This window comes from Balaenoptera borealis (genome assembly GCF_965194805.1).
Source record: "Balaenoptera borealis genome assembly, chromosome: 2".
In the NCBI taxonomy this organism is placed as follows: Eukaryota; Metazoa; Chordata; class Mammalia; order Artiodactyla; family Balaenopteridae; genus Balaenoptera; species Balaenoptera borealis.
The window spans coordinates 47,798,759-47,826,313 of record NC_138867.1 but is presented as its reverse complement, the minus strand read 5'-3'; the positions used below and the strand labels follow the sequence as shown (position 1 = coordinate 47,826,313).

The 27,555-nt window shown below is 40.9% G+C and overlaps 1 protein-coding gene across 19 annotated transcripts in view; it reads left to right on the top strand.

Moving 5' to 3' along the window:
- PDE4D (phosphodiesterase 4D) overlaps positions 1–27,555 on the top strand; it is a 1,112,988-nt gene that overhangs the window by 1,035,337 nt on the left and 50,096 nt on the right. For 15 of the 19 annotated variants that reach the window (XM_082382269.1, XM_082382264.1, XM_082382253.1 and 12 more), the window contains one exon: positions 22,888–23,000. In XM_082382269.1, coding sequence (XP_082238395.1) covers positions 22,888–23,000 — 113 coding nt within the window. The other 4 variants (XM_082382261.1, XM_082382267.1, XM_082382266.1 and 1 more) reach the window with 4 other exon arrangements.

The window sequence follows — 27,555 nt, the reverse complement described above, 5'->3', positions numbered from 1 at the left end:
CCAGGAGGTTGTGTGTTCATCCAGTGACAATGTACACACAGAGGTGGGTCTCAAGTATGTGCAAACAACAAGTTTACTACCCTGAACAGATTCTTCATTTATTCACTTAACGGATTTACACTGAAAGGGAATGTTCCAGGAGCTGGGGATTTGGTAGTAAATAAGACAGCCATGGTCTATAACCTCACGGAGCTTATACATAAGCTGTTTGGCTTTAAAATATTATACATTGGGCTTCCCTGGTGGCGCAGTGGTTGAGAATCTGCCTGCTAATGCAGGGGACACGGGTTCGAGCCCTGGTCTGGGAAGATCCCACATGCCGCAGAGCGACTAGGCCCGCGAGCCACAACTACTGAGCCTGCGCGTCTGGAGCCTGTGCTCCGAAACAAGAGAGGCCGCGATAGTGAGAGGCCCGCGCACCGTGATGAAGAGTGGCCCCCGCTTGCCACAACTGGAGAGAGCCCTCGCGCAGAAATGAAGACCCAACACAGCCATAAATAAATAAATAAATAAATTAAAAAAAAAATAAAATAAAATATTATACATTAAGAAGTATTTGTTCTCTGACCATATGACCACCGTATGTCATTCTATAAACCTTTGAGACATGACTTGGATCCACAAGAATTTAGTGTTAAAGCTGTTGGATCTGCAGGAGGAGAGAACATTGGCTTTGAATGACAAATCATAGTAAGAAATAATTTTGAAAAAGATCCTCCAGGTTGTAACGATACAACAAGAGCAGTGTGCTCAGAGACTACTGAGTCAGAAAAAATATGTAAGCATCCATGTGTTCAAGTGTATAAGTGAGTGGGGTGGGAGTCCAGGGGGAGAGCCTTCCCAGCATGAGGACAGTACTCTTCTTCATGGTGGGGAAACCATTTTTTAGTTCATCACTTCCAGGCTCCCATCAGCTTCCAGGCTGGAATGGCTTCCAAATTAGGCTGGAAAGGCAAATATCTGAATCCTAGGGGAAGCTCCGGGGGTTCTTGCAGGGTTTTGTTTGGCCTATTTTCTCAAAGTTATTTTCAGATAGTTCCAGAGCAAGCTCTTAATTCACAATCTATCACTGCACAATATCTTTGAATTAGAGTAAACCGGAAACCAGTCATCCATTATCTAAATTTCAGCCTGGCCTATGTCAACACACTTCTTGTTGACAAGACTAAGCTATAGTCCTAGATCATAGGTGAATAGGAGTTTTATTAATGGTGTTTGTATTCGTTGGGATTGTATTTGGCTGTGAATATAGACATTTAAAATAGAAGTGGTTTAAACAAGGTAGATGTTTATTTCTGCATCATGTTAAAATCGGAAGGTAGGTAGTCCAGAGCTCATGGGGCAGCACTCCTATTCCATAAAGTCTTCAAGGACACATGCTCCTTCCATTATGTTGCTATTAGACGTGGCCTCAATGTGTGAATTCAACCCATGACCCGATATGGCAACCCCAGCTCCATCCATCAACTTCATATTCTAGCCAGTAGAAAAGAGAAGGGAATGGAGAAGGACACATTAAAGATATATGAGAGATGTCTTTTAATGAGAGTTCCTGAAACTTCCATATAACACTTCTACTTCCAACCCATTCACTAGGACTTAGTCGTATGGTAACACTAGGACTCTGGGAGTTTTCTGTTTTGAGTATCCATTTGCTTAGGTAAGAATTGGGATTCTAATAGAGACCTGATGAAGAAAAGCACCAGTATTAGGGACCAGCCAGCAGTCTCTGCCACAATGTCGCCTATTAATAATGTTGCATGTGTTTTAAATATTTGATATCAGTGTGCAGAAGTGTATTTGCAATGTCATTTGTAGTATGATCTTATACACTATGAGCTTAGTAGCTGCAGTTTTCAGGAAAGTCATGTTAGGATCTGCTAGAATATTTTACCTACCCTGGCTAAGGGTCTAAAGATTACATGTGCTAGCCTAATGACTAATTTGAGTAGTCTGTGGAAATAGATTCCCTACCTCAAAGCTGGTGTGTTCACCTAGAATTGGGGAAAGGAGAAACTGGTAGCCCAGAACAAAAGTAGTTTGGGCTCTTAAAACTGTTTGAGGCTCTTCATGTTCTTACCAACTCGTACCCTCATCTAAATTTGAATCACAGGTACATTTTGAACTTACAGTACAGTCCTAAAGTCCCACACAAGGATTACTCTGCTTGTTCTAACAAGATTGTGTCCCAGCAGGCATGCCACAATTTGAGGGTTACAAATAGGGAGGTCTGAAAAGAGAGAGGCGGAGGGGGTAATTTCTCTTAACTCTACTGCAGTGTCTTGGATTAAGGTAGACAATGGTTCCCATTTTGCTGACATGAGGCAGCTATGTCACTAAATAGGGAGAATGAACAGTCACAGAGCTGATTTAATTTCCAGCGGGGTTTATGGAAGCACTGAAACATGCGGTAGCTAAATGTTCCTAAAAGTATGAAGTAATCTAATTCATTCCATCATTACAAGAAATTAAAGCCAAGAACAATTACACCCCAGTAGTAAAAAGAATCAGTTCAAGTGCCATTGTTATTGACTGAATGAAGTGAGCTTTCTGATTACCTTGACCAGCCAACATTTTAATTTTTGTCTGTCCATTTATTCCAAATCGCATTAGAGGGGCTTAAACTGATTTTGACCAAAGAAGCTACATTATTAAGGTGCAGTTTAATCTGAGAAGCTTAATTACTAGATTAGAGTTTTCGAATGGATGTGTCTTCTAGATTTCAGTAACTGGGGATGTAATTGTTAGTGATTCTTTGTTTCTTAGTGTTCCTAAGTGGTTCAAGATGAAAGAAAGACTTAAATTTAGAGAATTGATTTTTTCCTGTTGTTTCACCAAGAGTGTCTCTGAACAGAGATGCCTATTCTTCCAGCAGTAGGCTCAAAGCTCCTGTATGCTTTGGTGATTTGAGAGAATTGCTTCCATAGAGGAAAGCCTTGGGCCGGTGTGGTACCCAGACTTCCGGAAGAGGCAGGGCTGGACAGCTAAATGATGTGTGATGAACTCTCCCATAGTGTTCATATGATTTAGCATCCACACCAGGACACTTTTGAGAATGAAATGCAATGCTATTCATATTTATGCTGGGATAACAAACATAAACCTGGTCAATTCAAGGCCAATTAGAATATATGAAACCCCTACCCATATGGAACACAGGGCAATAGATATCTAAACAAACAAATGAAATGGGGTGTTTAGGCACCCAGAGAATAAGCCATTCTGTAGGACATTAGGAGGGGAAACTGAAGATAAGGTTCGCTATGCCAGGGATTTCTCTTCGCAGCACAGTTACTCTAATCACGCAATATCTCAGAGCATGAGGCTTACTAGCCCCTGAACCATGTTAATATTCCTCTAACAGTCTAGTTGTTGATTCTCAGAGGTGTGAGAAGCTCTGGAAACATCACAGAAAGGTAGCCTTAATAAAGGGACTGTTTCATGCTTTTTCAGTTCAATTCAACAAAAATATTGGATATCTGGTATGTGACAAACCAGTGTTTTGCACCAGAGATAGAAAAATGTATTGATATGGTCCCAACCCTGGAGAAATTCATTCTAGTAGTAAACAAATCATGGCAATAGATTATTTAGTGATTTAATTACTTGAAAAGTTGGCTTTCATGCATCAAATATGATATCTGCCAGTCTCTGTCTTTAGAGGAAACTCCCGCTGGGTGGTCACCTGGGTTTTTCTAGACCCCCTACTCATGCTAGACACTATGGTAAATAAAAGGGGTGAGTGGGTTGTCATAGTGACACTGTTTTTACTCAGAGGTCTTTGTTTTCCAGACTGTTAATTTACTTTTTTCTACCTGGAAAGCCCTTCCCAACCATCTGAGCTGTTCTGACCAAATCAGCAGAGACAAGCTACAGAGATTCAGGATGTCTGGGTTAAAAAGGTTTGCTTGTTTAATTAGATAAACAATTGGAGAGTACTCTCCAGGATTACTCTTCTTAGTCACATCGATAAAGGCTGGGAAGACCCTCTCAGTCAGTCAGTGAATAATAGAATCTGGGTGAAGAGTGAAACACTGGAAGGGGCTGGAAATAATTCAGAAAATCCTAACATACTCCATGTGCCTGCATCTAAAATTCCTCACCATCATGCTTTTCTGAGCACTGACTTTCACACACACGCAATCCAATTAATCTTCAAAATCACCCTGTGATGTAGGTCCTGCTCTCGGCATTTTTCAAATTAGAGAACAAGCTTAAATAAGCGAATTAGCTTATATGAGGGTCTCAGGCTAGTCAGTGGCAAGACTCAGGCTGGGAAACAAGGACTGACTTACTCCAAACACTGTTCTCGTGAATTTTCAGTCCCTCTGTGGCGCAGAATAAACCAGCATATAGTCCACTCAGAGATTAAGAGGAGCCGGGGCCCACCCAGCCTCGTTTCTAAGTAAAGGAATAAGGGGGTGGCGGCAGCTCAGAGCTCCAGTAGGGGCTTTACTCCTGTAGAAGAAACACCTTCCTTCTGCAGCCAGCCAGACAGGTTCAATTCAAGTGCCAGTCTCACCCTGAAGGACAATTACGTTATCAATGGTTACTTGCCCTGATGAATTCATTTCTAAACTTTCAATCCCCACAAAGAGAGCAGGACCCTGGGGCCCCAGGGACCAACTCATGGGGAGGAGGACGGGGCAGGCAGAAGGGGCAGCAAATGGGGAATTCAAGCTGCAAAATTTAAATTCTCAAAGGGTTGGATTTTTTCCACCCGCTTACCTGCCAGCCCCAGCTTTTCTCCCCTCCCCCGCCCCCCCCGCCCCACCCCCCCAGTTTCCTTGTCCTTTTCACGTAAACATTGTCTTCATGTTCTCAGCTTCCAGTTGGCTGGATCTCTCCACTTTTAGAGACCCATGCCTACCCTTTCCTCCTTTGCCCCAGTGCCTGTAGCTCTCTGCCTCCTTTTCTCTCTCACTCCTAGGCTTCCACTGAAGAGAATTTGGAGAGTTGGAGAAGGAAAAGACTGTTTTTGTGTCTGGTGTGCCTGAAGCCTAGTGCCACGAGCTGGTTCTTGCCCCATCTGAGCCCCCAGGCCCACTCTTGCTGTTCCCTAAATCCCAACCCAGTTTGCAAACTCTGATCATGAGTTACCAGGTGGAGGAGGGCTTGGACATTGTCTCCAGGAAGACTGGCATGCTTCTGCCTTAGCACGCATGAATTTCTTTTTCTTTTTTTTTAATTTTTATTTTATATTGGAGTAGAGTTGATTTACAATGTTGTGTTAGTTTCAGGTGTACAGCAGAGTGATTCAGTTATACATATACATGTATGTATTCGTTTTCAAATTCTTTTCCCATTTAGGTTATTACAGAATGTTGGGCAGACTTCCCTGTGCTATACAGGAGATCCTTGTTGGTTATCTATTTTAAATATAGTAGTTTGTATATGTCAACTGTTTGAAATCACTGTGACCGTTCATTTTTGGATGAGCACCTCTAGACTGGGGGCTCCCTGAAGCCAGAGATCTGAATTCAGCTCTGTACGTTAGCACCTCTTAGAGTATGAGATACCCCCTAACAGATGTCCAACAGATATTTGTTGAGTAATGAGTCGAACCAAAGTTTAAGTAGACAAGAATGAATCAATGTCAATAAAATCAATAAAACAATGTCTAGTTTCCCAACTTTGTCCATCAAAAGGACTTACCCCCTGGTAAAACAAAAACAGACAAAGTATATGGATTCCCTCCAGCTCCAGAACCCGTCATCCTAAATCTTCTCCTGAGTGTCCCCCTCCCTGGGTGATCTCAGGATCACTGCTCCCCAGACTTTCCTGCTGCTTCTAGGGAGAGCTTGTCATCTGCTTCTATGCAGAACTTCCTTTGGAAGAACTTTTGCATGAAGGAAGTGGCCTGGGAAAGGCAGGAATGGAGTAGATGGAAGAAAAGAGGGAAGGAAGGATAGGATGAGCAAGGGGTAAATATGACCAAATGTGCAGATGTGGGACTCTGGGGGGACTTGCTGACAGGAGGTGGGGACTGTAGGCGGGGTCAACCACAAGGGATGGTGAGGACAGATGGGTCTAGTGAGATGGATTTTAGAGGACATCCCAGGAGTCTAACTGAAGTTTAGATACAAACCTATATGCATTAGAATCCAGAATATGGTCTTGCGTAAGGAGAGATATTATTATTATTATTATTATTATTATTATTATTATTATTATTATTATTACAGAAGAGGTGCTTTGGGAACATAAGATTATGTAGGAGGGATTGAAAGAGGAAAAGACCCCTAGAAACTGAGGCAAGAGCTAGGTTTTCTGGGAATTTCTTTGTAAGAGTTAAAATGTGGGCCAAATGGAAAGATTTATTTTTCCTATTCATTTGCCAATGAAAGGCATAAGATGTGTGGCAGTTTTTGGGAAACAGTGCTCCCTGTTTGGTTGGGTCATTAGTAATTTTTAGGTCATTGGAGTCAGATATTTTTGGTCAGGCCAAGTTCCTCACAGCACATCTCATAGGGGTCCAGTTGGTGCGTGAACAGCTGAGATCATTTGGCCAAGACCGTCCCTGAGTAATTATTGGAACCTGGTAAGGAATCTCTGTCTTTTGACTCCAAATCAAATAGTCTTTGTGACCCTACATTAGCCTTCCGGATTCCAGAAACATTTAACTTAATTTTTCTACCTTGAAATTAGAATATCCTTATAGGCTTGTCTCAAACACTACTCTCAGGAAGACTTCTGTCACCTGTGCTAATAAGCACTGCAGATATTAGACGTTGCAATCTGGCCACTAAGGGTTATGACTTTTTTTTTGTTCCGTCCTTAAAATGTTTAACTTTTTAAAACTAGTTGCCAAAACTTTAAAAACAGATTTTGCATATAAAAACTCCAAATGTGGGGATTCTTTTGAAAAATCTGAAAATCTGGCAACAGTTGGCCATCATTCCCACATGTGCCCTCTGAAGTCTCCACCTACTTCCCCCTCAGTACCCCCAACCACGTCATTCATCCATTCATTCATATGATCTGGCTCCTATAAGGCTTGTTAGTGAGTGATCTATGCTTTATGTGTTCAACTGGTAAGCCCCTAGTGTCCTAAGGAACCTCACACATGTATGGAGAAATGACTTATGAAGTATCTGCATGTTAGACAGTTCATACCATAAAGAACCCTGTGTTCTACTTACATCTCCCTTGCAGTAGAAAAGTAGAGGGAGAGTTTTTATTACAAAGTGGGAAGAAGAAACAAGAGGGAGACAAAGCTAACAATTATTAAGCTAGATGATTCCTTACCTCCGTGTTTTCAAACTTATTGGTAGATTGCAAAATCAGTTTCATGGATCACAATCAATATTCTTAAATAGAATAGAAAACATCAGAGTGAATCATACATGGTAAGAGTAAATATTTCATGTAAGTTCTATTTCAGTTCTTTATATACTGGATCAAATATGTGTCCTGTGTGTGTGTGTGTTTCAATTATGTACAGATTTCCTTTATATGGTGTGTATATCATTCTTTCACTTTCACTTAAATGCATAGTTTGTTAAACAAAAACTATAAACAAATTTTGCCATGACTATTATATATAACACACGAAAGTTGCTTTTAATAGGAGTTCACTCCCTCCTACCTTTTTTTTTTTTTCAGTAGTGTGTATGTGTTAGTCCCAAACTTCTAATTTATCCCCACACCTTTCCCCTTTGGTAACCATAATTTTGTTTTCTACGCCTGTGAGTCTCTTTCTGTTTTGTAAATAAGTTCATTTGTAATTTTGTTTTGGATTCCACATATAAGTGATATCACATGATATTTGTCTTTCTCTAACTTACTTCACTTTGTATGATAGTCTCTAGGTCCATACATGTTGCTGCAAATGACATTATTTCATTCTTTTTTATGGCTGAGTAGTATTCCATTATATATATATATATATATATATATATATATATATATATATATGGTTATATATATATGTGTGTGTGTGTATGTATGTATATATAAAACCACATCTTCTTTATCTATTCATCTGTCAATGGACATTTAGGTTGCTTCCATGTCTTGGCTATTGTAAATAGTGCTGCTATGAATATTGGGGTGCATGTATCTTTTCAAATTAGGGTTTGCATCTTTTCTGGGTATATGCCCAGGAGTGGGATTGCTGGATCATATGGTAGCTCTATTTTTAGTTTTTTAAGGCACCTCCATATAGTTCTCCATAGTGGCTGCACCAATTTACATTCCCACCAATTGTGTAGGAGGGTTTCCTTTTCTCCAACCCCTTAACTTTTTAAACCAAAGAGGTATCAAAACCTTCCTGTATGTATTTTTTATATTAGGAGTCAGCACCTACACTTCTTCAAAAAATGAGCACAATTAACAATAGTATTCATTGTACTTCCTACTTTAAACAAGTATACTGGTCATAGTATAAAATGTGTTTCTTACTGTGGTTCACTGTCAAAAATGTTTAAAAGCCACTTCCTTATCTGATATAATCTTCCCCCAAAACTCTGTATGGGTAGAGTCTGAGCCTTTAAGAAAATGACAGTCTCTACAGGAGTTGAAGTTCCCCATAATTTTTACTTGTTGGAAGGTATCAGAGAATGCCAAAAAGGAATTAGCTGGGGCCTTAAAGCTGATGAATAAAGGGAACTTTCACGCTGGGAAGCCATGATTATTAGGTCACCAGGACAAATTATGAAAACAAAATAAACAGACTGAAATTAGAATGTGGACCTAAATATCCAGAAGCTTCTCCATTGGTTATTTTGCCACAAAATATTATATGAATGAAATAAATAATGCCAATGAAATGGTAGATGCTCTGAGAATAGTGGTGTTAGCAAAATGGCAAAATTCATGAAACTTAAAAGTTGTACTTCAAGAGTTAAGGTATGTAACGCCATTTAAAAATATAAAGTAAAAAATATAAAGTTAAAATATAAAGTCACCAGAATGACACACCACAGCAACTTATTTTAATGGATCTCAAACTTCTCTTTAAATCTAAACCCTTAATGAACTCAATGCGAAATGTCCACACATTAAATAAATAATTCTAGCTGGTAAATATATCCTGGAGATTTATAAAAATATTTATAATATATGTGTAGTCATTATGTTTTCAGCCAATAGGAAGAAAATTGCTATTCAACTTTTTTTTCTCTAATCAAGGAGCTGTAATTTATGCATAAACCTGTAATACTCAAAATAAAATATGGTTTTGCAAGATCAGAGGATGGCAAGAAGCGTCCAAATTGTTTTGAAATAATATATATTTTCAAAAGCTAATCTTAAGAATGAAATAAAACATGAATGGCATGCTTTAAGCATCTAGCTTAATAAAACGACTACAGTTTTTTGTTGTTTTTATTGGAGTATAATTGCTTCACAATGTTGTGTTAGTTTCTGCTGTACAATGAAGTGAATCAGCTCTATGTATACATATATCCCCTCCCTCTTGGACCTCCCTCCCACCCCTCCCCCCATCCCACCCCTCAGGTCATCACAGAGCACGGAGCTGAGCTTCCTGTTCTTTGCAGCATGTTCCCACTAGCTATCTGTTTTACCCATGGTAGTGTATATATGTCAGTCCTAATCTCCCAATTCATCCCACCCTACTCTTCCCCACTGTGTCCACATGTCCATTCTTTACGTCTAAATAGTTTAAAGTAACAGGTACAATGAATACTCTTGCTTATTGTGTTCGTTTTCAGAGAGATGCAGGGGCTAACTACTACTAGTATCAAAAATATGTACAGAATTGTTTTTTTATTTATTTTTATTTTTGGCTGTGTTGGGTCTTCGTTTCTGTGCGAGGGCTTTCTCTAGTTGCGGCGAGCGGGGGCCACTCTTCATCGCGGTGCGCGGGCCTCTCACTATGGCGGCCTCTCTTGTTGCGGAGCACAGGCTCCAGACACGCAGGCTCAGCAATTGTGGCTCACGGGCCCAGCTGCTCCGCGGCATGTGGGATCTTCCCAGACCAGGGCTCGAACCCGTGTCCCCTGCATTAGCAGGCAGATTCTCAACCACTGCGCCACCAGAATTGTTTTGATAACTGTGTTTGAAGAAGAGATGAGGAGGAAATGGATGCAGTTAAAATCAGCTGTTACGTGTTACATGTAACAAACTTGATAAATATTTATAATTTTTTAAACAAATCATGCATTTAAGTTGAAAGGAAACCAACAAAATGAAATAGGCATATGGTTATGTGATTCTTTAAGTTAGTCTTAAATTCAAATAAAATATGGAACATGGTCTGGGGTTCAACCTTCTGTGGGGTGTATTTTTAGCTCTATTTACACATGAAAAAACTGATAGATGGAAAAGTTCAATAATGCACCCAGCTTTGCCGCATGGTTGCTAAGTTGCAGAGGCAACATTTGAGCCTAGGTCTCTGTCCCCAGTGTCATGCTCTTTCTATTGCTCATGACTGTCATCGGAGGCCACTAACATAGATGCCTCTAGAAACCTTGGTTTATTGCTCACTGTGCATCTGGACTCCTGCAATGGAGTCTTTTATTTATTTATTTATTTTTAATTTTAATTTTTGGCTGAATTGGGTCTTCGTTGCTGCGTGTGGGCTTTTCTCTGGTTGTGGCGAGCGGGGGCTACTCTTTGTTGTGGTGCGTAGGCTTCTCATTGCAGTGGCTTCTCTTGTTGTGGAGCACAGGCTCTAGAGGGCAGCCTCAGTAGTTGTGGCGCACGGGCTTAGTTGCTCCATGGCAGGTGGGATCTTCCCAGACCAGGGCTCGAACCCGTGTCCCCTGCATTGGCAGGTGGATTCTTAACCACTGCGCCACCAGGGAAGTCCTGCAATGGATTCTTAATCTACCTCCTCCCTTGCTCATTTTATCCTCCTGGGCCACAAGTACACTTATGCGATTCCCTCAATATCCATTAGCTCAAGGCCACACATTGAAGTATCCCACTCTGTTTCCCTCCTGCTCCCTGGAAGGAGTCTACTCCATCCGGGCTATTTTCCACCCACACATGGAACCTTTATTCAGGCTTCAGATGTTTCTTCTACCTGAAAAGAATGCCAGTTGACTCCCTCCTCCCACCCACAGCCATTCAAACCACAGACTGCGCCGAAGACCTCCATCCAGGTTCACCTTCTTCCTGGAACCCTGCACACCTAGCTGCCGTCCATACCTCCTGCTCCCTGCCCTGAGCCACAGTGGCACTTCCAAGCTGATGATTTCCATGCCACCTTCCACTGTCTCTAGGCAGCAACTGGTCATGTGTCTGATTTTCTCAGCAGGGTATTATAAGTTCCTTCCCAGGCCCAGGCCACTGAATCTTTCATGTTCTTGTATTTCACAGCAACCGGCACAGCAGAGAGGCTCAATAAGTATGTATGGATTGTTGAACTGCTCTCTTTCTGGGATAAGAGAGAGAAAGGGGAAGGAAGGGGACGAGGAAGATTACTCTGGCTATTTCTCAACAGTACCTGAGGGCATGAGGAGGGGAAAAAGATGTCCTTGGTGGAGATTTCAAATATATGGGAACCTACAGAACAGATGTATTGTGCTTATGTTTTCAGACTCACCTGACATGATATAGAGCAAAGTTTTCCAAAGTATGCTTCAAGACATTATAGTTGTTGCACTCCAAGATCAAATATGTTTTAATAATAATGACATTATTATTATGACATTATTATTATTATGACATTAAATGACATTAAATAGGTCTCTTTGCTGTAGAGCTTCTAGCTTTTGGTAGGTTCATCTCCATTAAAATCACTGCTCCTTAAAATCATATATAACATTTCCCAATGTTGTTTGCCTACAGAATTCTCTTAGTAAGGAGACTCTCATAGGAATTATGTTTATTTAAACATTCTTTGGGAAATGTTGGAGTGATATCTCCCAGTAACTACATAGTAAGTGGTGTTCTGTCATTAACCAATGACATAATTGTACGTATTTTTAAATACTAGTGACTTTGTGTGATTTGGTGTGGTCTTGTGAAGGCCATTCTAGATCTTAGATTCTTCACTCATGTTCAGCCCAGAACTGGTTAATAATTGAAGGATGATGGTAAGAAAATAGTAATTGGCTTAGGATTGAGAACCTGTGAGAGTGGAAGTAACCCTTTATGTAAGAAATGCTTTCTTGTAGATTAATTTATTTAAACAACCTTATAAGTTGGGTCAGAATAATAGTTACTATTGATTGAGTACCTGCTATAAGTCAGATATACGTGCATTACATGCATTTTCACATGCATTTCTCATAAAAATTAATTCCCAATTTATACAATGGGCTCAGGTATTTAAACGACTAATTTAAGATAACATGATGACTAGAACAATGGCAAAGCTGGAATTCAAATTCTGGGTGACTTAAAAATCTATGCTCTTTCCGATCTGTCATACTGCTTCCCATGGGGAACTCTACGGGTTGTGGGTCTTTGCATGCGTGTGTAAGAGCTGTCTTATCCAAATCTAAACCTCCCCAGATACCCTTGTACAATTAGAAAACTAATTTCTTTTACTTAAGCTTGTGTATGGTGCCAGTTCATGCACAACTAGACCATCCATGTATATATGATATAATCTTGAGTGCTGAAACTTGCTCTATAATGTATACACATTTAACAAATGCAGGTTTACCAGTAGGCTGACGTGGCTTCTCACTCATATGTTCTACTTATAGCGCAAGTAGTGAGTATAAAAATGGGACATAAGAAGTTACCCTTCTCAAACCTATTCATAGCCTATTTGAAAGAGCCTACTCTTTCTTTGGACACCTTTTGTATAAATATATTTTTCTTAGCTCAGACTTCAATTCCCTTAAATGGAATGAATATCTCTTTGGCATTACTTCTCTTTAGGTATCCCTAGTGAAGGGGAGTAAGGAAACAAAGAAGGCAGCAGAGGTACCAATTCGGAGTAAAACATTCTGGAGCAGTTTTGATTAAAATAATTATTTTCTTTTCTCCATTCAGGAAGGAATTCTCCACCTGGAGTCCTTGGGGACTTCAGGGAAGCCAGTGAACACTTTTAAAATAAAAACTCTGATTATATGAACTTATGTCCAGTTTTCTGGAGAGGTTTGCTTTAGATTCTCCAAAGGTTTATTAGACTTCCAAAAAGGTTTACAAGCATTGTGCCTTTTGAAGTACAGGGAATCAAAATATACCTACCACCAATGTCTCCTTTATGGGCAATCACTTAAGGGAGTTTTCCTTCCATGTGAAAAGTCGGAACAAAGATTGGGAGATAAGGATGATGGAGTGTACAAGATAGAATAGTGAGCAATGAATCAAGTATAGGTAATGGTGAAAAGAAATACATGATATAATGTGACCATGGATTATAAAGATTGAGAAAGGATTCTTAAGACAGAAAAGTCACGTTCTAAGGAAAATCTAAATAAAAGTCTGGAATTAAAAAATCTAAATTATTTTTTAAAGCATAAAACCAACAGAGTATGTATGTGTGGGGTGTAGGAATGGGGAAGCAGATGGGGATGGTGTGGATGGGGGAGATGAAGTAGTGAAAACACAGAATAATCTAATGGGGAGGCCATAGACAGTATTTAAGTTGATTACATTGAGAGAGAAATATAGATTTAAATATGGCTGTTAGAAAATAACACAAGCACTACAGATTGGCTAAACTCAGAGCAGCAAGAATAGGTAAGTAGGTAGGAGATCCAGCTATTCTCCCAATTTTGATTTGCATGGGGAACCCATTCTCTTGATCTTGGTAGGATGGATGGCACACAGCCTTTAGTTCATTCACTTGTTCCCCTCAAACGTCATACCTGCATATTGATGGAATCTTTCAAAATTTTGCCTGATTTTATAAAGTTCATTCTCTGTATTTATCATAATACCTATCATTTCAGTATAATATTAGTATATCTTTCAAAAGACACCGTGATGCATAAACCATTCCAAAGTTCTGGCAATGTTAGTTCCTGATACTCTTTAACAACAGACAACACAGTTCGAAAGCAAGAGATGTAGCATAAGAGATAGATGAAGATGGATACATCTAGAGAGGCATACCCAGGACATGATGACTACTTAAATCTTACTTGGAAAGAAATATCCTTATTTGTTATAAAGCATGCCTACTTATTGGTTATTTGCTCACAAATACTTGTTGAGTGCCTGTAAATGTCAGCAACTGTCCTAGGCACTTGTAGAAAAGCCTAGACACACATATAAAAGTGACATAAACACAGTCATAGAGGCAGAAGCCAGCAAATTGTATCTAGGTAGAAGGATTGGCTGAGAATGGCAGCCTTAGATGGGATGGTGAATAAGAGGAGCTGGAATGGTGTGGAAAAGCCCACTGGAAAAAAAAAAAAGGCCTTCTGTGAACTCAAGAAGTATGGCATTCATAGAATAAGAAGGAGGGAGTTTGTGCAGCTGAATTTTGAGTGAGGAACTTACACATTAAAAACAGAGCTTAAGGAAGATTATTCTGACTTTATAAACAGGGCTGTGGTGAGAAAAACTGCACCCAGGGAGATCCAGTAGTCCGCTGTTACACGAATCTAGAAATATATAGATGAGGATTTGACTGAAGGTGGCAGTTGTAGAAATTAAGAAGAAATTGGTAAATCAATTGGCAAAGTATTAGATGGGAATATGGTTGGGGGCAGGGGTAGAGGGTATAAATATACAGCAGAGAAAGCAAGACTTTATATTTATCAATAACTTTCTTTCTCAAAATATCTCAATTTCAAATGTAAAACATCCATACCTGGTATACAGTTCAGCTAAACTCACAGAGTTCCAGAATCATGGTATTGGATGGGACCTTTGAAGACATCTGGTCAATTCTGGAATGCCCTCTATAGTAATACCTGACCCCACATAGGTTAATCAGTCATGAACAACTTCAAAACCAACACCTCACCCAGATTAACATAGTGTCAGAAGTTATAAAATAAGCAAGTACCAGAGCTGGGTAGGAAGTAGAGATCACCTAAGCAAACTCCTTACTTGCTATAAGGAATGCTTTGTGCAAGAACTGACAGAGATAAAGATGACTGTCATCCCTGAAGGTTGATGGAAACACAGATACCCTCCTACAAGCCCCCTCCCCACGGGAATCAAAATGACTCCTAAGGTTGTAACAGGAGTATGAAAATAACATACATAGTTCTAATAGGTTTTTTTTTTCAGCCTTTTTGCAAAATGTTTGTTGTTCTTTTATTGAAACAAATTCCCAGAGAGAAGCTTCCTCACTAGCATTTCTAATCTTTGTTGGTGAAATATAAATTGGGAATGAAAATCATCTTACCTCAAACCGGTGGGTGTATATGGTCTGTTTTGGATATCAGTGGCTATGCCTTGATACTCTCTCCTTTGAAATTCTTTTTCTTTGCTCCTGAGAGGTTCTCTCCCTACCTTTCTGGCAGCTTCTCCTCTCACACTAGGCCTCCTAACTGGTCTTGTCTTTCTCCAACCCTCCTTTCACACTTCCCAGAGTAATCTTTCTGAAAAGCAAATCTGACCATGTGACATTCTTGCTTAGATTTTTAGTGGCTCCTTCGGGAAAAAACCCTAAACTCTTGGCATAGTATACTAAATCCTCCATAACTGCCTCTCCACCTTTATCTTTGTCCATTGCTGGACCCCAAACTTAGCATTCTTCTCTGCTTGTAGCTACCTGAATGGCCTATGTTCTCTAACTGGCAGTGACACGTTACTCTCTATCTTAGATGTCACCTCCCATTTCTCACCTGGTTCACTCTTCAATTCATCCTTGGAGACTCAAGGCTGGCATTCCCTCTTTCAGAAAGTTTTCCCAGATCTCTCCTGAGATGTGGTAGTTGGCACCTTCCCTGTCCCCCATCTCTGCCTTGTGCCGACTTTGCTGTACCTACTGCCTGGTTTTGGTGGAAACTTACATACATATCTCCAATAATTGCCTTCCTCATTGGACTATGAGCTTCTTTAAACCCAAAGTTATTTCCTTCCATTTGGTGTACCCAGCGCCTGGGACCTAGCAGGTGTTCAATATATGTTTATTCAGGTGAAAAGAAAATTATTATAACCAGTAGAATGTAAACTCCTTGAGAGTAGGCAGGAACTTTTAACTACCTTGTTCATTGCTAAATCTCCACCATTTGGTGCAGTGCCTGGAAAAGAATCTAGTAGGTAAGCAACACAAGGTTATTTAACTCACGGTCTCTCACTTAAAATAATCTACAAGGTTCTTGTTATTATCCCCAATCTACAGATGAGGAAATTAAGGTCCAAGAAAGATTAGGTGATGTGCCAGGGATTATGGCTTGTATGTAGTGGAATGGAGATGGGAACCACCTCCTACTCTTCTAGTTTTCATCAAGGAGTAATATTACTTATAGTCGTTCACATGTCACATAAAGTCCGCAATCCAGATGTCTGATTAAGCTTGGCTCAAACTCCAATTCCTTGGACAAAATTCCTTCCTGCTCTTACACTGAGTTCCAAAAGCTCCCTCCTCTTTCTCTGTCTCTTCTCAGTGTCAGCTCAGGCTGACATTTCAGTTTGAGCCAATCTGGCCTCCAAGCTCAGATTAAACAAAACAAAATCTCTTTATCTCAGCATTTTGTACCTTCAGTAACTTTATTAAAGACTGGGGGGAGTGGGAGATTTATAGGGTGAAATTGTCCTGTAAACAAAACTGACTCCTTTCTGTTACACACACAGACACACACACACACACACCACATATATTCCCACTGGAGCAACAAGCATATTCTTCCCCTTTCCTATGTGGAAGAGACCACAGGTTAGTTCCGCCCAAACCAGTACTCCTTAAAGTCCCATCTTCTGTAATAAGTAGCCTTGTCAAGCACTTTCTTGCACTCTCCCTGAAAGAAATTCTGGTGAATAGAGTTAATGATGAATACAATATGATGACAATTTCAGAAGACTGTAGTTTTTAAGAGCAAGAAGTCTATTCCTTCGGAAGTCCCACTGAGCAGTCCTTCTATTCATGCCTGACATGTCATGAGAGCAAATGCTTATGTCAAATTTTAATACTGAGATTGTCTTAGATAAGAATAATCATCAGAAAAGCAAATATTCTGTAAATTATTTATTTTATTCTACCAATAACATGGCTGAAGATAATGGTCTCACTGACTTCAGCCTTGCCTCCTTCAATCCCATATACTGCAGAGTCCTAGAATTTTCCATCTTAATAAAACCAGATCCCCTATCAAGCAGTACTCCAAATCACTCAGTGGTTCCTCCTTTTGAAGATTCAGTCCAAAGCCCCTACACATGCCTGACAAGACTTCCATGACCAGTGTCTGTGGATTTCTCCAGCCTCTTTCCCCCGAGCAAGGTCCTACTCATGGGAGTTCCTTTCCCTACATACACATATACATACATCTTTTGAACTCAGGCCCATGTGCTTGTTCATATTATTTTCCCTTAAAAACTCTTCCCACCCCCTTCACTTACCTCCTGTTTCATTCTTTAAGCCTCAGCCTTCTCCCACTCCACCTCTGATTTAAATTGCCTTCTGTTATTCTCCCATAGCCTCCATGCTTCCTTCTTTCAGAATGCTTTCTACAATATAGTATGCTGAAACCATCTCCACCCCTGGACTCTAAGCTTTCCTTGGATAAGGGGCACATTCTTTCATTCATCTTGTTTTTGCAGACTCTAATAAAGTGCGTGACACATACTTGGTGCTAAATAAATGTTTGTTGAATTTCTGATGGTACTAGAAGTCAGTGAAATCCAATCTTGTATTTATTTCATTAAAAAATTCTACTAGAGCCTTAGGCAGACCCAGAAAAAAAAATCATAGATAGTGGGAAGATAGAAAAAAACTCACAAAATTATGTACACCTTCTCCTTGGAGGTTTTTTGAAGTACTAAGTGAAATTTTATATTTTTCATAAGATTTCAAAACAAGAACTTGATGCCAGAAATACACTTGGAAATGAGAACAGCGTGCCACTGGCAAGCTCTGCTTAAGCCTGTTACATGTACACATTGAAAGTGTATCCAACTCCTTCATGTATTTCCCATCAGATAAAATGTAGAGACAAAAAAAAGTCAGCAAAAGTTAGAGCTAAATTGCATCAATCTTTTACTGTAGCAAATTCAGGGAGTGACTAGCTTGAAGCAATACATGGTGAAGTGGAAATCATTTTTCTCCAGTTCTACCTGCTTTAGACACTATCAATTCCATCCTTAGGAACAAAGAGGGAATTTGGATGGGAATTAGGAAAGGAGAAGCTGGAATTGCTTAGGAAGATATACATTTAATTACTTGCTCTTAGGAGATGTTTAGTGAAGGGCTGCTTTTTTTTTAAATTTATTTATTCATTTATTTATGGCTGTGCTGGGTCTTCGTTTCTGTGCGAGGGCTTTCTCTAGTTGCGGCAAGCGGGGGCCACTCCTCATCGCGGTGCGCGGGCCTCTCACTATCGCGGCCTCTCTTGTTGCGGAGCACAGGCTCCAGACGCGCAGGCTCAGTAGTTGTGGCTCACGGGCCTAGTTGCTTCGCGGCATGTGGGATCTTCCCAGACCAGGGCTCGAACCCGTGTGCCCTGCATTGGCAGGCAGATTCTCAACCACTGCGCCACCAGGGAAGCCCCCAAGGGCTTTTTTTTTTTTAATTTTTAAGAACAATCTGAATCAGCCGTTACAGTTTGTATTTATTTTTTTTAATTAAGGGAAAGCAAATGGTGTCCAAGGTAAAGTGATTTTTTTGGACTTGTTCTCTTCATTTACACCAATAGGCCTGTCTAGGAGTTATGACAAATTTATACAGACCTTTAATCAGTCAAGAGTTGGCAAAGAAACTGACATCCATAGAGTCACACATTACGTAGAACGGATCCTTTTACCTCAATGGTCAACATCGCTGTAAGTTGTGGGTAAGAGTAAGCGGCTGAACATTTCACAAGAAAATGACCTCAACCTCTAGCTCACTGCTGTGGCTCTGAGGCAATTCGTTTTTTCCTTTTCAAAAGGAAGCTGCTGCTTCAGCATCTTCTCCTGGAGCTCCTGGCACCATTTCAGGCCATGTGTCAGGGGAACCCTTGATCACATCACAATGACGGAAGCCAAGTGCTGGCCTGCAAGAATTGAGGACTGTTTGTTCACAGAAGATCCTGAGCAGAAACACGGGTGTCACATAGTTCAAGGGGGCCTTGAAGGAAACTGATTCTGCTGTAGGAGGGGACTTACAAAGGCTCAAGTTATTTCTCAGTTGCTGTTCCAGAGCCCTCTCCTGGCTTCTATGGAGTTTGGCCAAGAGTTGTTGCTTAGGCAGTTTTTCCCTGTAGTTCCTTGACTTAGCAAGATTTTGGACGGGAAAATAGAAGAGTTTTCTTATATTTTCAAGTAGTGCCACAGTGACTGCTACTCTCTGGGGAGAAAAGTATTTTATTAATGAATGCAGTATGTGTTCTTGGTAAAACCCCAAATTAAACTAGCTGACTGTTTTTGTCCTGCGAAATGTTGGTGACATTTAGGTGTGTTGTTTGGTGTGCTGACTCAGTTTCCTGGAGGAGAGCTGGCAACTCCACATTGAGGCTTTTTTAGTGGGGATGAAAAAGTCAGTTACTTGATGTTTTAGAACATTTGGGGTTAAAATTCCTAAAAGTTCAGCTTTAACACTGATCCTGAAAAACTGTGGCTGACCATATTGCCTATAAACCTAGGAATTTGGAAAAAGTAGTATTCTCAGCTCTATGCTAATATCAACAGTAATTCTTTATTTGAGCAACAGTTTTATAGAACAAACTGTTCTTTGCTCTGTTGTTAGTAATTATTTTCTTACTTATTGGTATGTAGGTGTGCTCTGGTCATTTTTTTTTTTTTTTTCTTTTTTCATTCTCCAGATTTATACAGTGCATGCAGAAGTAGTTAGAACTTAAAATACATACACAATAAAGGTGTTTTAAACAAATAAAAATAATAAAATAAAATACATACACAGGCCACATTCTTACTGTACTCAAATGCTGATTGTCAAAATGACTAATCTGTGATTGGGACTTAAAGTAGATCTTCTGAAACAAGCTGTCCCTCTTGTCGCTGTACTGCCTTCTTAAGAGCAAGTCCTTTATTTAAGTACATAATGTCTTGAGGCATTGAAACTTTACTGAATTACTTCTTCACTATTACAATTAAAAATTAAACACTGAAGTGTAATACGTGGTGCCACATCCTGCTAGGTCCAAGGCCTATATTTCTGAAAAGCTTTGAGGAGTTGGTGAAGATGGGAGGGGGACTGGGAGGTCCCCCTGGGGCTCAGACTTTGGAAAAGTTGGAGAGCAGGGGAGAGGAACACGGAACACCAAGCCTTTGAGGTGTGGAGAGGGGATTCCTGGCTTCTAGATATAACCAGTGACTGGAAAGATGGCAGTGAACAAATCCTAGATACAATCAATGGTCATGCATCTTTAATCCATTGGATGTGCTAACTATGGATAGCCCAAATCAAATCACCTCAAATAAGTTAATTTCCTCTTAAAATTCCTACCTCCTTATTTTATACCTTGGAAGAAAAAAGCCAAAATAAAACCATATAGTACATGTACTGCCATCACAACTAGGCAATGCAATAGTTGCATATGGAAGATATTAAGTAAAATGAAAATGTGTTATGGTCATAGGCTTAATTATTATTTGTGATCTTTAGGGTATGGGATTACAAGGAACTTTCTGCATTACATCTTTGTGTAATGTTTCAAATTTTATAACAAACATGTTATATTTTTATATACTTAATCAGGGAAAGGCTATACAGATAAAATTCCTTATACTTACAATTTAAGATTATCTTTAAGACTTTTCCTTTTGTTGGGGGAAAAGCTCCAATCACACTTTAATTCACCTGGCAAGGTTAGGTAGTTGTTGTTCCCCAAAACTATATATTTACAAAGATTGGTGCAGGGAAAAAAAAAAGTGGAATAAAAGAGGCAATTTTTAACCTAGAGTTCCCAAAGTGAATAGCAAACAGTTTAAGAATCCCTGATAATAATAAGCCACATGGCCCATGTAACAAATACTTTGAAAGTTATTCTAACTTTTACAAATGGTATATAAAAACCTATCTGGAAAATCCCAGGAGCCCGAGATTCAGTCCATGAAATTTTTTGTTGTGCCACTCATCATTTATGGAGTCTAAATTTCAAGGGCAGAATTTCTTCTCCAATACCTGTAGATTCGAAGACCAAGGAAAAGGATCTCACCAACTTCATGTAAGCTTTTCAGTGTATTCTTTCTAATTGACAGTAACAAAGTTTCGTAAGATGGGCTCTTGGGAGTTTGGATGTTTTCCCTCCTCTAAAAGGTTCGCTTACCTGCACGCTAATATAGTGAAGTTCTCTGCAATTGATCCCTTACTGTAGAGCTCCCCCAGGGTCAAATTTTGTAACTAGAACCTGCTTCCATACGCTGTCTTTGGATGTGGTCTTTCCATTTTCTCACGTTTGTAGTTTTTTCTGTGCACGGTGGGTAGAAACACTCTTCCAGACTCTTCCCATTGGCATCGAAATACCATACCGGTCCCTGATTTGCAATTCCACTGACAAGGAAGCATGTATGCAGGACAGGCGTAAATTGCCCATACGGCGTGCTGCATTCACATTGCTCTTCCTTTACTGTAACTCTTAGACAATTCTGAACGTGAAAACACAACATATCGCCAAATCTGTGAATTCTAAGGCGTTCTGACCCACAACATTGTTTTTGTTTGCTTGCTTATGTCCACCCCGAAATTTAGACGTATGGTTGTTAGCAGAGGCTGGGCTGGGAACTGAGGGTCTGGTCTTAATAGAAATACTTTTGATTGCACAACCACCCTGTCCTCTTGAAGTAGGTAAATCCTAAACCCTCAGAAACGAAGCCTCAGAAACACTAAAACCCAAACCCACACAAACGGTTGCGCGGGTCCTAAATAACCCAGCTTGTGCCACCCGTCGGGCTCTCCCGCGAAAGCTCGCAGGAAGCACGGGACGGTGGAGACGCGGAGGCTCGGGCCGTCTGGGCAACCGGGAGGGCCTCGGCTCGGCTGGGCGCGCGGGGTCCCCGCGGGGCAGGTGCGCCGTCGCGCGCGCGTGCGCCCCAGGTCCCGCCTGAGCCCCGCGGCGGGCGCGACCCCGGGCGGCGGGCGAGCCGGCGGCGGGCGCTCCACGCCGGGTTTTCCGCCGCTCCCCTCGCCCCGGCCCCCGGCAGCAGCACGGACACACACTCTAGCGCCCGCGCCTCCCCAGCCGGGCTTCGGAGCGAGCGGCGCGGGGCCGCGCGGGGTGATGCTGCGGCGAGGCGGTGGGGCGGCGGGGGCCCCTGGCGGGCCGTGGCCCCGGGCGATCTCGGCGTGAGAGAGCCGAGGAGGAGCCGGGCGGCGCCAAGGGTCGTGCGGGGCGCGAGGGGGAGTGTTCCCGGAAAGCCGCGGCGATGGAGCCGCGCTGCGCCCGCCGCCGGAGGAGTTGAGAAAGAAAACAGGAAACGTGGTGGCTGCGCACCCGGCCGCGGCTGATTCATTCGCTTTGAGTGAAGGCTCGGCAGGAGGGGCGGGCGCGGGGCCGGGCGCCGCGCAGATCGCGCCGTGGACCAGACGCTCCCTCCGCGGGGCGGGCTCCCGGGCGCGCGCGCCATCCCCTTCGCCGTCCTCCGGCACCAGGACTTCTTCAAAGTCGCATCTTGAGGGTTTTGGTCCGTGTAGAAGTTGACTTGCCGCACTTGGCGCGCCCTTCCTGGACGCCGAACAGAGACGCCAAGCTGGAGAGGGCGTGCGTTCCCGAGGCCGGCCGCACCGCTAGCAGAGGCCCGGCCCCCCTCGCGGTGCCCGGCTCGTCAATATGAAGGAGCAGCCCTCATGTGCGGGCACCGGGCATCCGAGCATGACGGGGTACGGCAGGATGGCCCCCTTTGAACTCGCCGGCGGCCCTGTGAAGCGCTTGAGAACTGAGTGCCCCTTTCCCTATCTCTTCGCAGAGGAGGCCTACCAGAAACTGGCCAGCGAGACCCTGGAGGAGCTGGACTGGTGTCTGGACCAGCTAGAGACCCTGCAGACCAGGCACTCCGTCAGTGAGATGGCCTCCAACAAGGTAAGCCCCGGCTCGGCTCTCACCGAGGCTCCTAGGCTGCTGATTCCCACGCTGGTGAAGCCACCCGTCCCCGTGGCCCGGGGAAATACATACAGGGGTTTGTCACACTCAGTGCATTTTGGCTCCCTTGGAAGGAGGTTCCTGATGCCGTGCCTTCCCTCTCTCTTCTATTCACTCCAGAGAAATTAAACATTTTGCAAAAGCAACTTTGACATAGTTTGACTGCAGTACCCCCAAGACACTGTGTGTGTGTGTGTGTGTGTGTGTGTGTGTGTGTGTGTGTGTGTGTGTGTGTGTTTGGAGGGGTACTTCTAAGTGACACTTTGCCCTTGCAACAGAAACCGAGTCTGGTCTACAGGCAATCCATGGTTTAGGCTATTCTTGGGATTCCCAGTGGAAAATAAGAATTACTAGAGGTCAGTGCAATCCCTTGGATGTCACCACCTACTGAACTCAAACGCAGAAGAGTTCACTGAACTTGGAACCTTAACCCCCATTTATCTAAGTGTCAGGATACCCTGTAAGAACTGAGCCTTTATCTTTTTGCTTGGCCATATGTGTCCACAGGGGACGTCAAAGTTAAGGTTCATTGTGATCACTGCCTTTGTTTCCGTGAATCTTGGAGAGAGAGTCCAGTTTTCTGAGGTTATTTAGTTACAGTGATGCTTCAATGGGGCATTTGTGCCGTATGCCAAGGTGCTGGTCTTGATGGATAGTGGAGGTTTGAGGGCTGAGAATCAACCCTTAGCCGGGCACAGCCTTAAAAGCAAGGTAGAGTGTTGTCCGTTTTGGTGTATTTTTTGGAATTCCTTGTTTGTTTGTTTTTTAAACAATCTTCAGTTATGTAAGGAAATAATTGGGATTATGTATGTTTTTTTTTGTTTTGTTTTGTTTTTTGGGGGGATTATGTATGTTTTTAATGATTGTTTGGCTCAGGGGATAGGAAAGGTGACATGGGCATGTTGGATGCAGGTGGCTGAGGGATTTAGCCAGTAAGGACTGGTAACTTTGTGTGGCAATTAATAACAGTTGCCCCCTAAAGATATTTAAATAGCTTTGGCCACCTATTTACAAGCTCAGGAAGGTATACCATTTTCCTGTTTATCTACATGCACATATTTTTCAGAGAGCTATGCTTTTTTTTTTTTTTTAGTTTACTATAGTTTTTATACCACCTGTTTTTTTCTCATGCAGTTTTAAAAAATATCATAGCATATCACCCACTTGATTGTCTTGTCTGTTGACGATGCTTATACAGACAGCTTGGTTTTTAAGTAAAAACTTAGCTTCAAATAAACAAGATAAAAAGGACCCCCCAGTCACTATCTGCGGGCAGTAATCTACCCGTAAGCACACTGACCTACCCATATGCACACTGATGATCAAATCTGTATTTTTTTTTTTTGTCAGTTAAGCCTCATTTCTAAATTTGGTATGGCTCCTCATCAAAATGATGGGTTATTACTCTCTTACTCCCTGCCGTGGCATCAGGTGCTACTGTTCTCATCTGGCTAACAAATTCTTAGTTCATTGATTCATTTTATAACATATAGGTTGTTCTTTCATAAGTTGGTTCATAATAGCAGTAGACATATGCTGAGTATCTCCAGTGTCCTAAACACCGAATGGGACCATTCTGCAGTGGACCTGAGTTCTTATTCTCTTGTCTGGTTAATTCTATGTAGTAAAAGGAAAAACCAGAAGGCACCAAAAGATGTGCAAGCCTTTGCTTATATTTTCAAGATGATTTGACAGTACTTTTTCAGCACAATGAACCTCAGCAGCTACAATTACTTTCCCCCTAATCCATACTCTTAATGATGAGACCTCTATTTGAATTTAAAAATTAACATGAAATCTAATCATGTATTGTAAATGACTTCAACTGTCAAGTATTAATTTATCTATACTTTAAGATGAAAGAATAAAACTTGAGGTCACAATGATTGGTCAAAATGATTTCTTTCTTTTTAGGGCATTTCTTTCTTTTAAAATCCCTGTCTTTTAAAGACAGGGATTTTTTTTTTTAATCTTTATTGTGAAGGCCCCTCAGACTTTAGGTTAATTTACAGGTTTAGTGTAGGAGGTGAATTTATTTGGTTGAAGTGAAGTCTAGGTTAAGTGAGAAAAGACTTTTTCAAAATAGTCGTTCTAGCTGTGTTTATGTCTTGTAAGATTATGGACATGACACTTATTTTTAACATTAAAAAATTCAACTCAGCTGAAGCTGTTGATTAAACTTTTCATGTCTAATTCATTCATTTCTTTTTTTTTTAAAACCCATTCATTTCTAAATGAGTGCTAAGCTCTTGTGACTTTTTATAGATGAAAACGGATTAGCATAGAAGGAAAAAGAGCTCTTGGTAAAGGGTGTAAAGTTACCCTTCAGCCAGATAACAAGGGCACAAATAAGCCACATCCACATGAGCTGTAAACTGAGTTGGAGCAGCTGACCTAAAGGTCCCCAGGAGTGATGCCGAACCTAAGTCTGAACTGGAAATGTGACAACTTGCGTCATGTGTCCGCTAGGTTGTCGAGCATCTCTTGAGTGTGAAAGAATAAGTCTGAAACATTGCTTTTGGTTATTAGTCTTATTGCCATCCATTCTTTTCACATGTACTTGTTCGAACCAAACCGGTGTTTCCCTTGAAAAGTCATGAAGTTTTTCTTTGTTTTCTTCTCTTTTTCAGGCTTTAAAAAAAAGTACTCTAATAGATTAAAATGACACAATAAAATACTAGTAAGAAATCAGGATTTTTAAGTGATTATGTAGAGAAAATATTTATTATGGAGGTGGATTTGGGTGTTAGGAAGAAGGAAATTGATTCCTCAAACTCATTTAACAAATTGGGTTTATGAATTCTTCATATTTTAAAAAATCTTAATAGAAGGAATCTGAACTATTAGCAGTTTTTAAATGACGCTTTAGAAGCAACTGGATGTGTTTCCTGATTGGGATTGTAATGTGCATAATGCTTATTGATGGTATTGAGACAGGAAAATTATTGAATCTTTGGCCACTGCCAACGTTGGCTGTAATACATGTAGGATGCTTGTACCAAGTAGGGTAAGAGACTCCAGATGGCATTTAGTTTGAGAGGTTAAATCTACAGCATTTAGCCTCATAAGCCCATTAATCTGCCCAAGATTTGTACAGATTTCCTTTGAAACCTCACTGCTAGAGTTGAGAGAGGTTTTGGTGAGGTCTCAAAGCTTTGGAGGCAGACAGAGCTGGAAGTTGAATCATGGTTTTGTTCCTTACTAGCTGAGTTACATTAGAGAAATGACAAACTTTTTTTAGCTTCGGTTTCCTTAGCATAAGATGAGCTCAATGATATCTATTTTGAAAGGTCAGTGTAAGAATTTGAAAGAATGTGTGTAAAATAGTTAGCTAATAAATAGTGTCTGACAGGCACTATACCTGCCATTATTGGTATTATTATTGAAGGTTTAGGTTAAACTTGATTGGTTGCCTACTTGGCTAAAATATTTTTTTTACCATTCAGTTGTCATTTATACTTGATGTTTTAGGTTTCATGGATTTTTATAATACAATTCTTAATAACTGTCTTTAGTGCACAGTTCTGTATTGTAAAAAATGCTTAAATTATATTTATACTTTTTTTAGTATAATGTAGACACAAACATTTTGAAGTTCTAATTGGAAGCTTAATCTTTTCTTAAATTTCAGCTGCAGAATTCCAGACAGCTAAATACTTTTTCTCTTTTATTCTAAAACTGAAAAGACAGCACTGATTAATTTTTAGAAAATATTAAACAATGTGGGATTGGTAGGTGCATTTCCATCCTTTCGTACAGATTTTGCAAAGCTAAAGTAACTTTTTAGACTGTTTTTAAGGCAGAATAGCTTCACAGTGTTTTTGGTTACCTTTCTCTCATAGAAAGTAAACTGAGGACGTGAGGAGGGCAGGCCAGGATCTAAGCCTCAATGGTTATGCTCTGGAACCCTGTAACTTTATTCTCTTGTGACCTAATAATGCACATTTCACCACATCTTCAATGTAAGTGTGGCGATGTTTGAAGGAGAAAAAATCATCTTGATTTTCCCCCAAAATATACTACTATAAAAATGTATTGTTTCTTCTCTCTAAATTTGGGGCAGTTCCGAGGCTTGGCATTGCTGGAACCTACCATGCTTCAAGCTGAAAGTCTGCCTTGAAGTTAGGATTCAGGCATCCTTCTAAGAGACTTAAGGTTTTTCTTGAGTTCTTTCTAGACGTACATAGGCCAGCTTTGCAAATGTGAACATGACTTCTATATGGAGTTTATTTTGTCTGTTTGGTTTTTAACAAAGATCTCTATCATGTTTCTGTTGCCTATAAATTAAATTGCTTTTCTGGGGTGCTTTTTCTTAGTGTTTTTGCGCTCTGCTCCCCCTGCTGCTTTTTAATAGTCAATGCATACGTAACATATACTACAGCTTTCTGTGACTGCTGATATATTTTCTTCTGGGCAAGAGTGGTCCTGGAATGAATATAGAATGTTCATAGAAGTGGCTGAATCTTAAGATTTTTCAGCATGACACGATTATAAG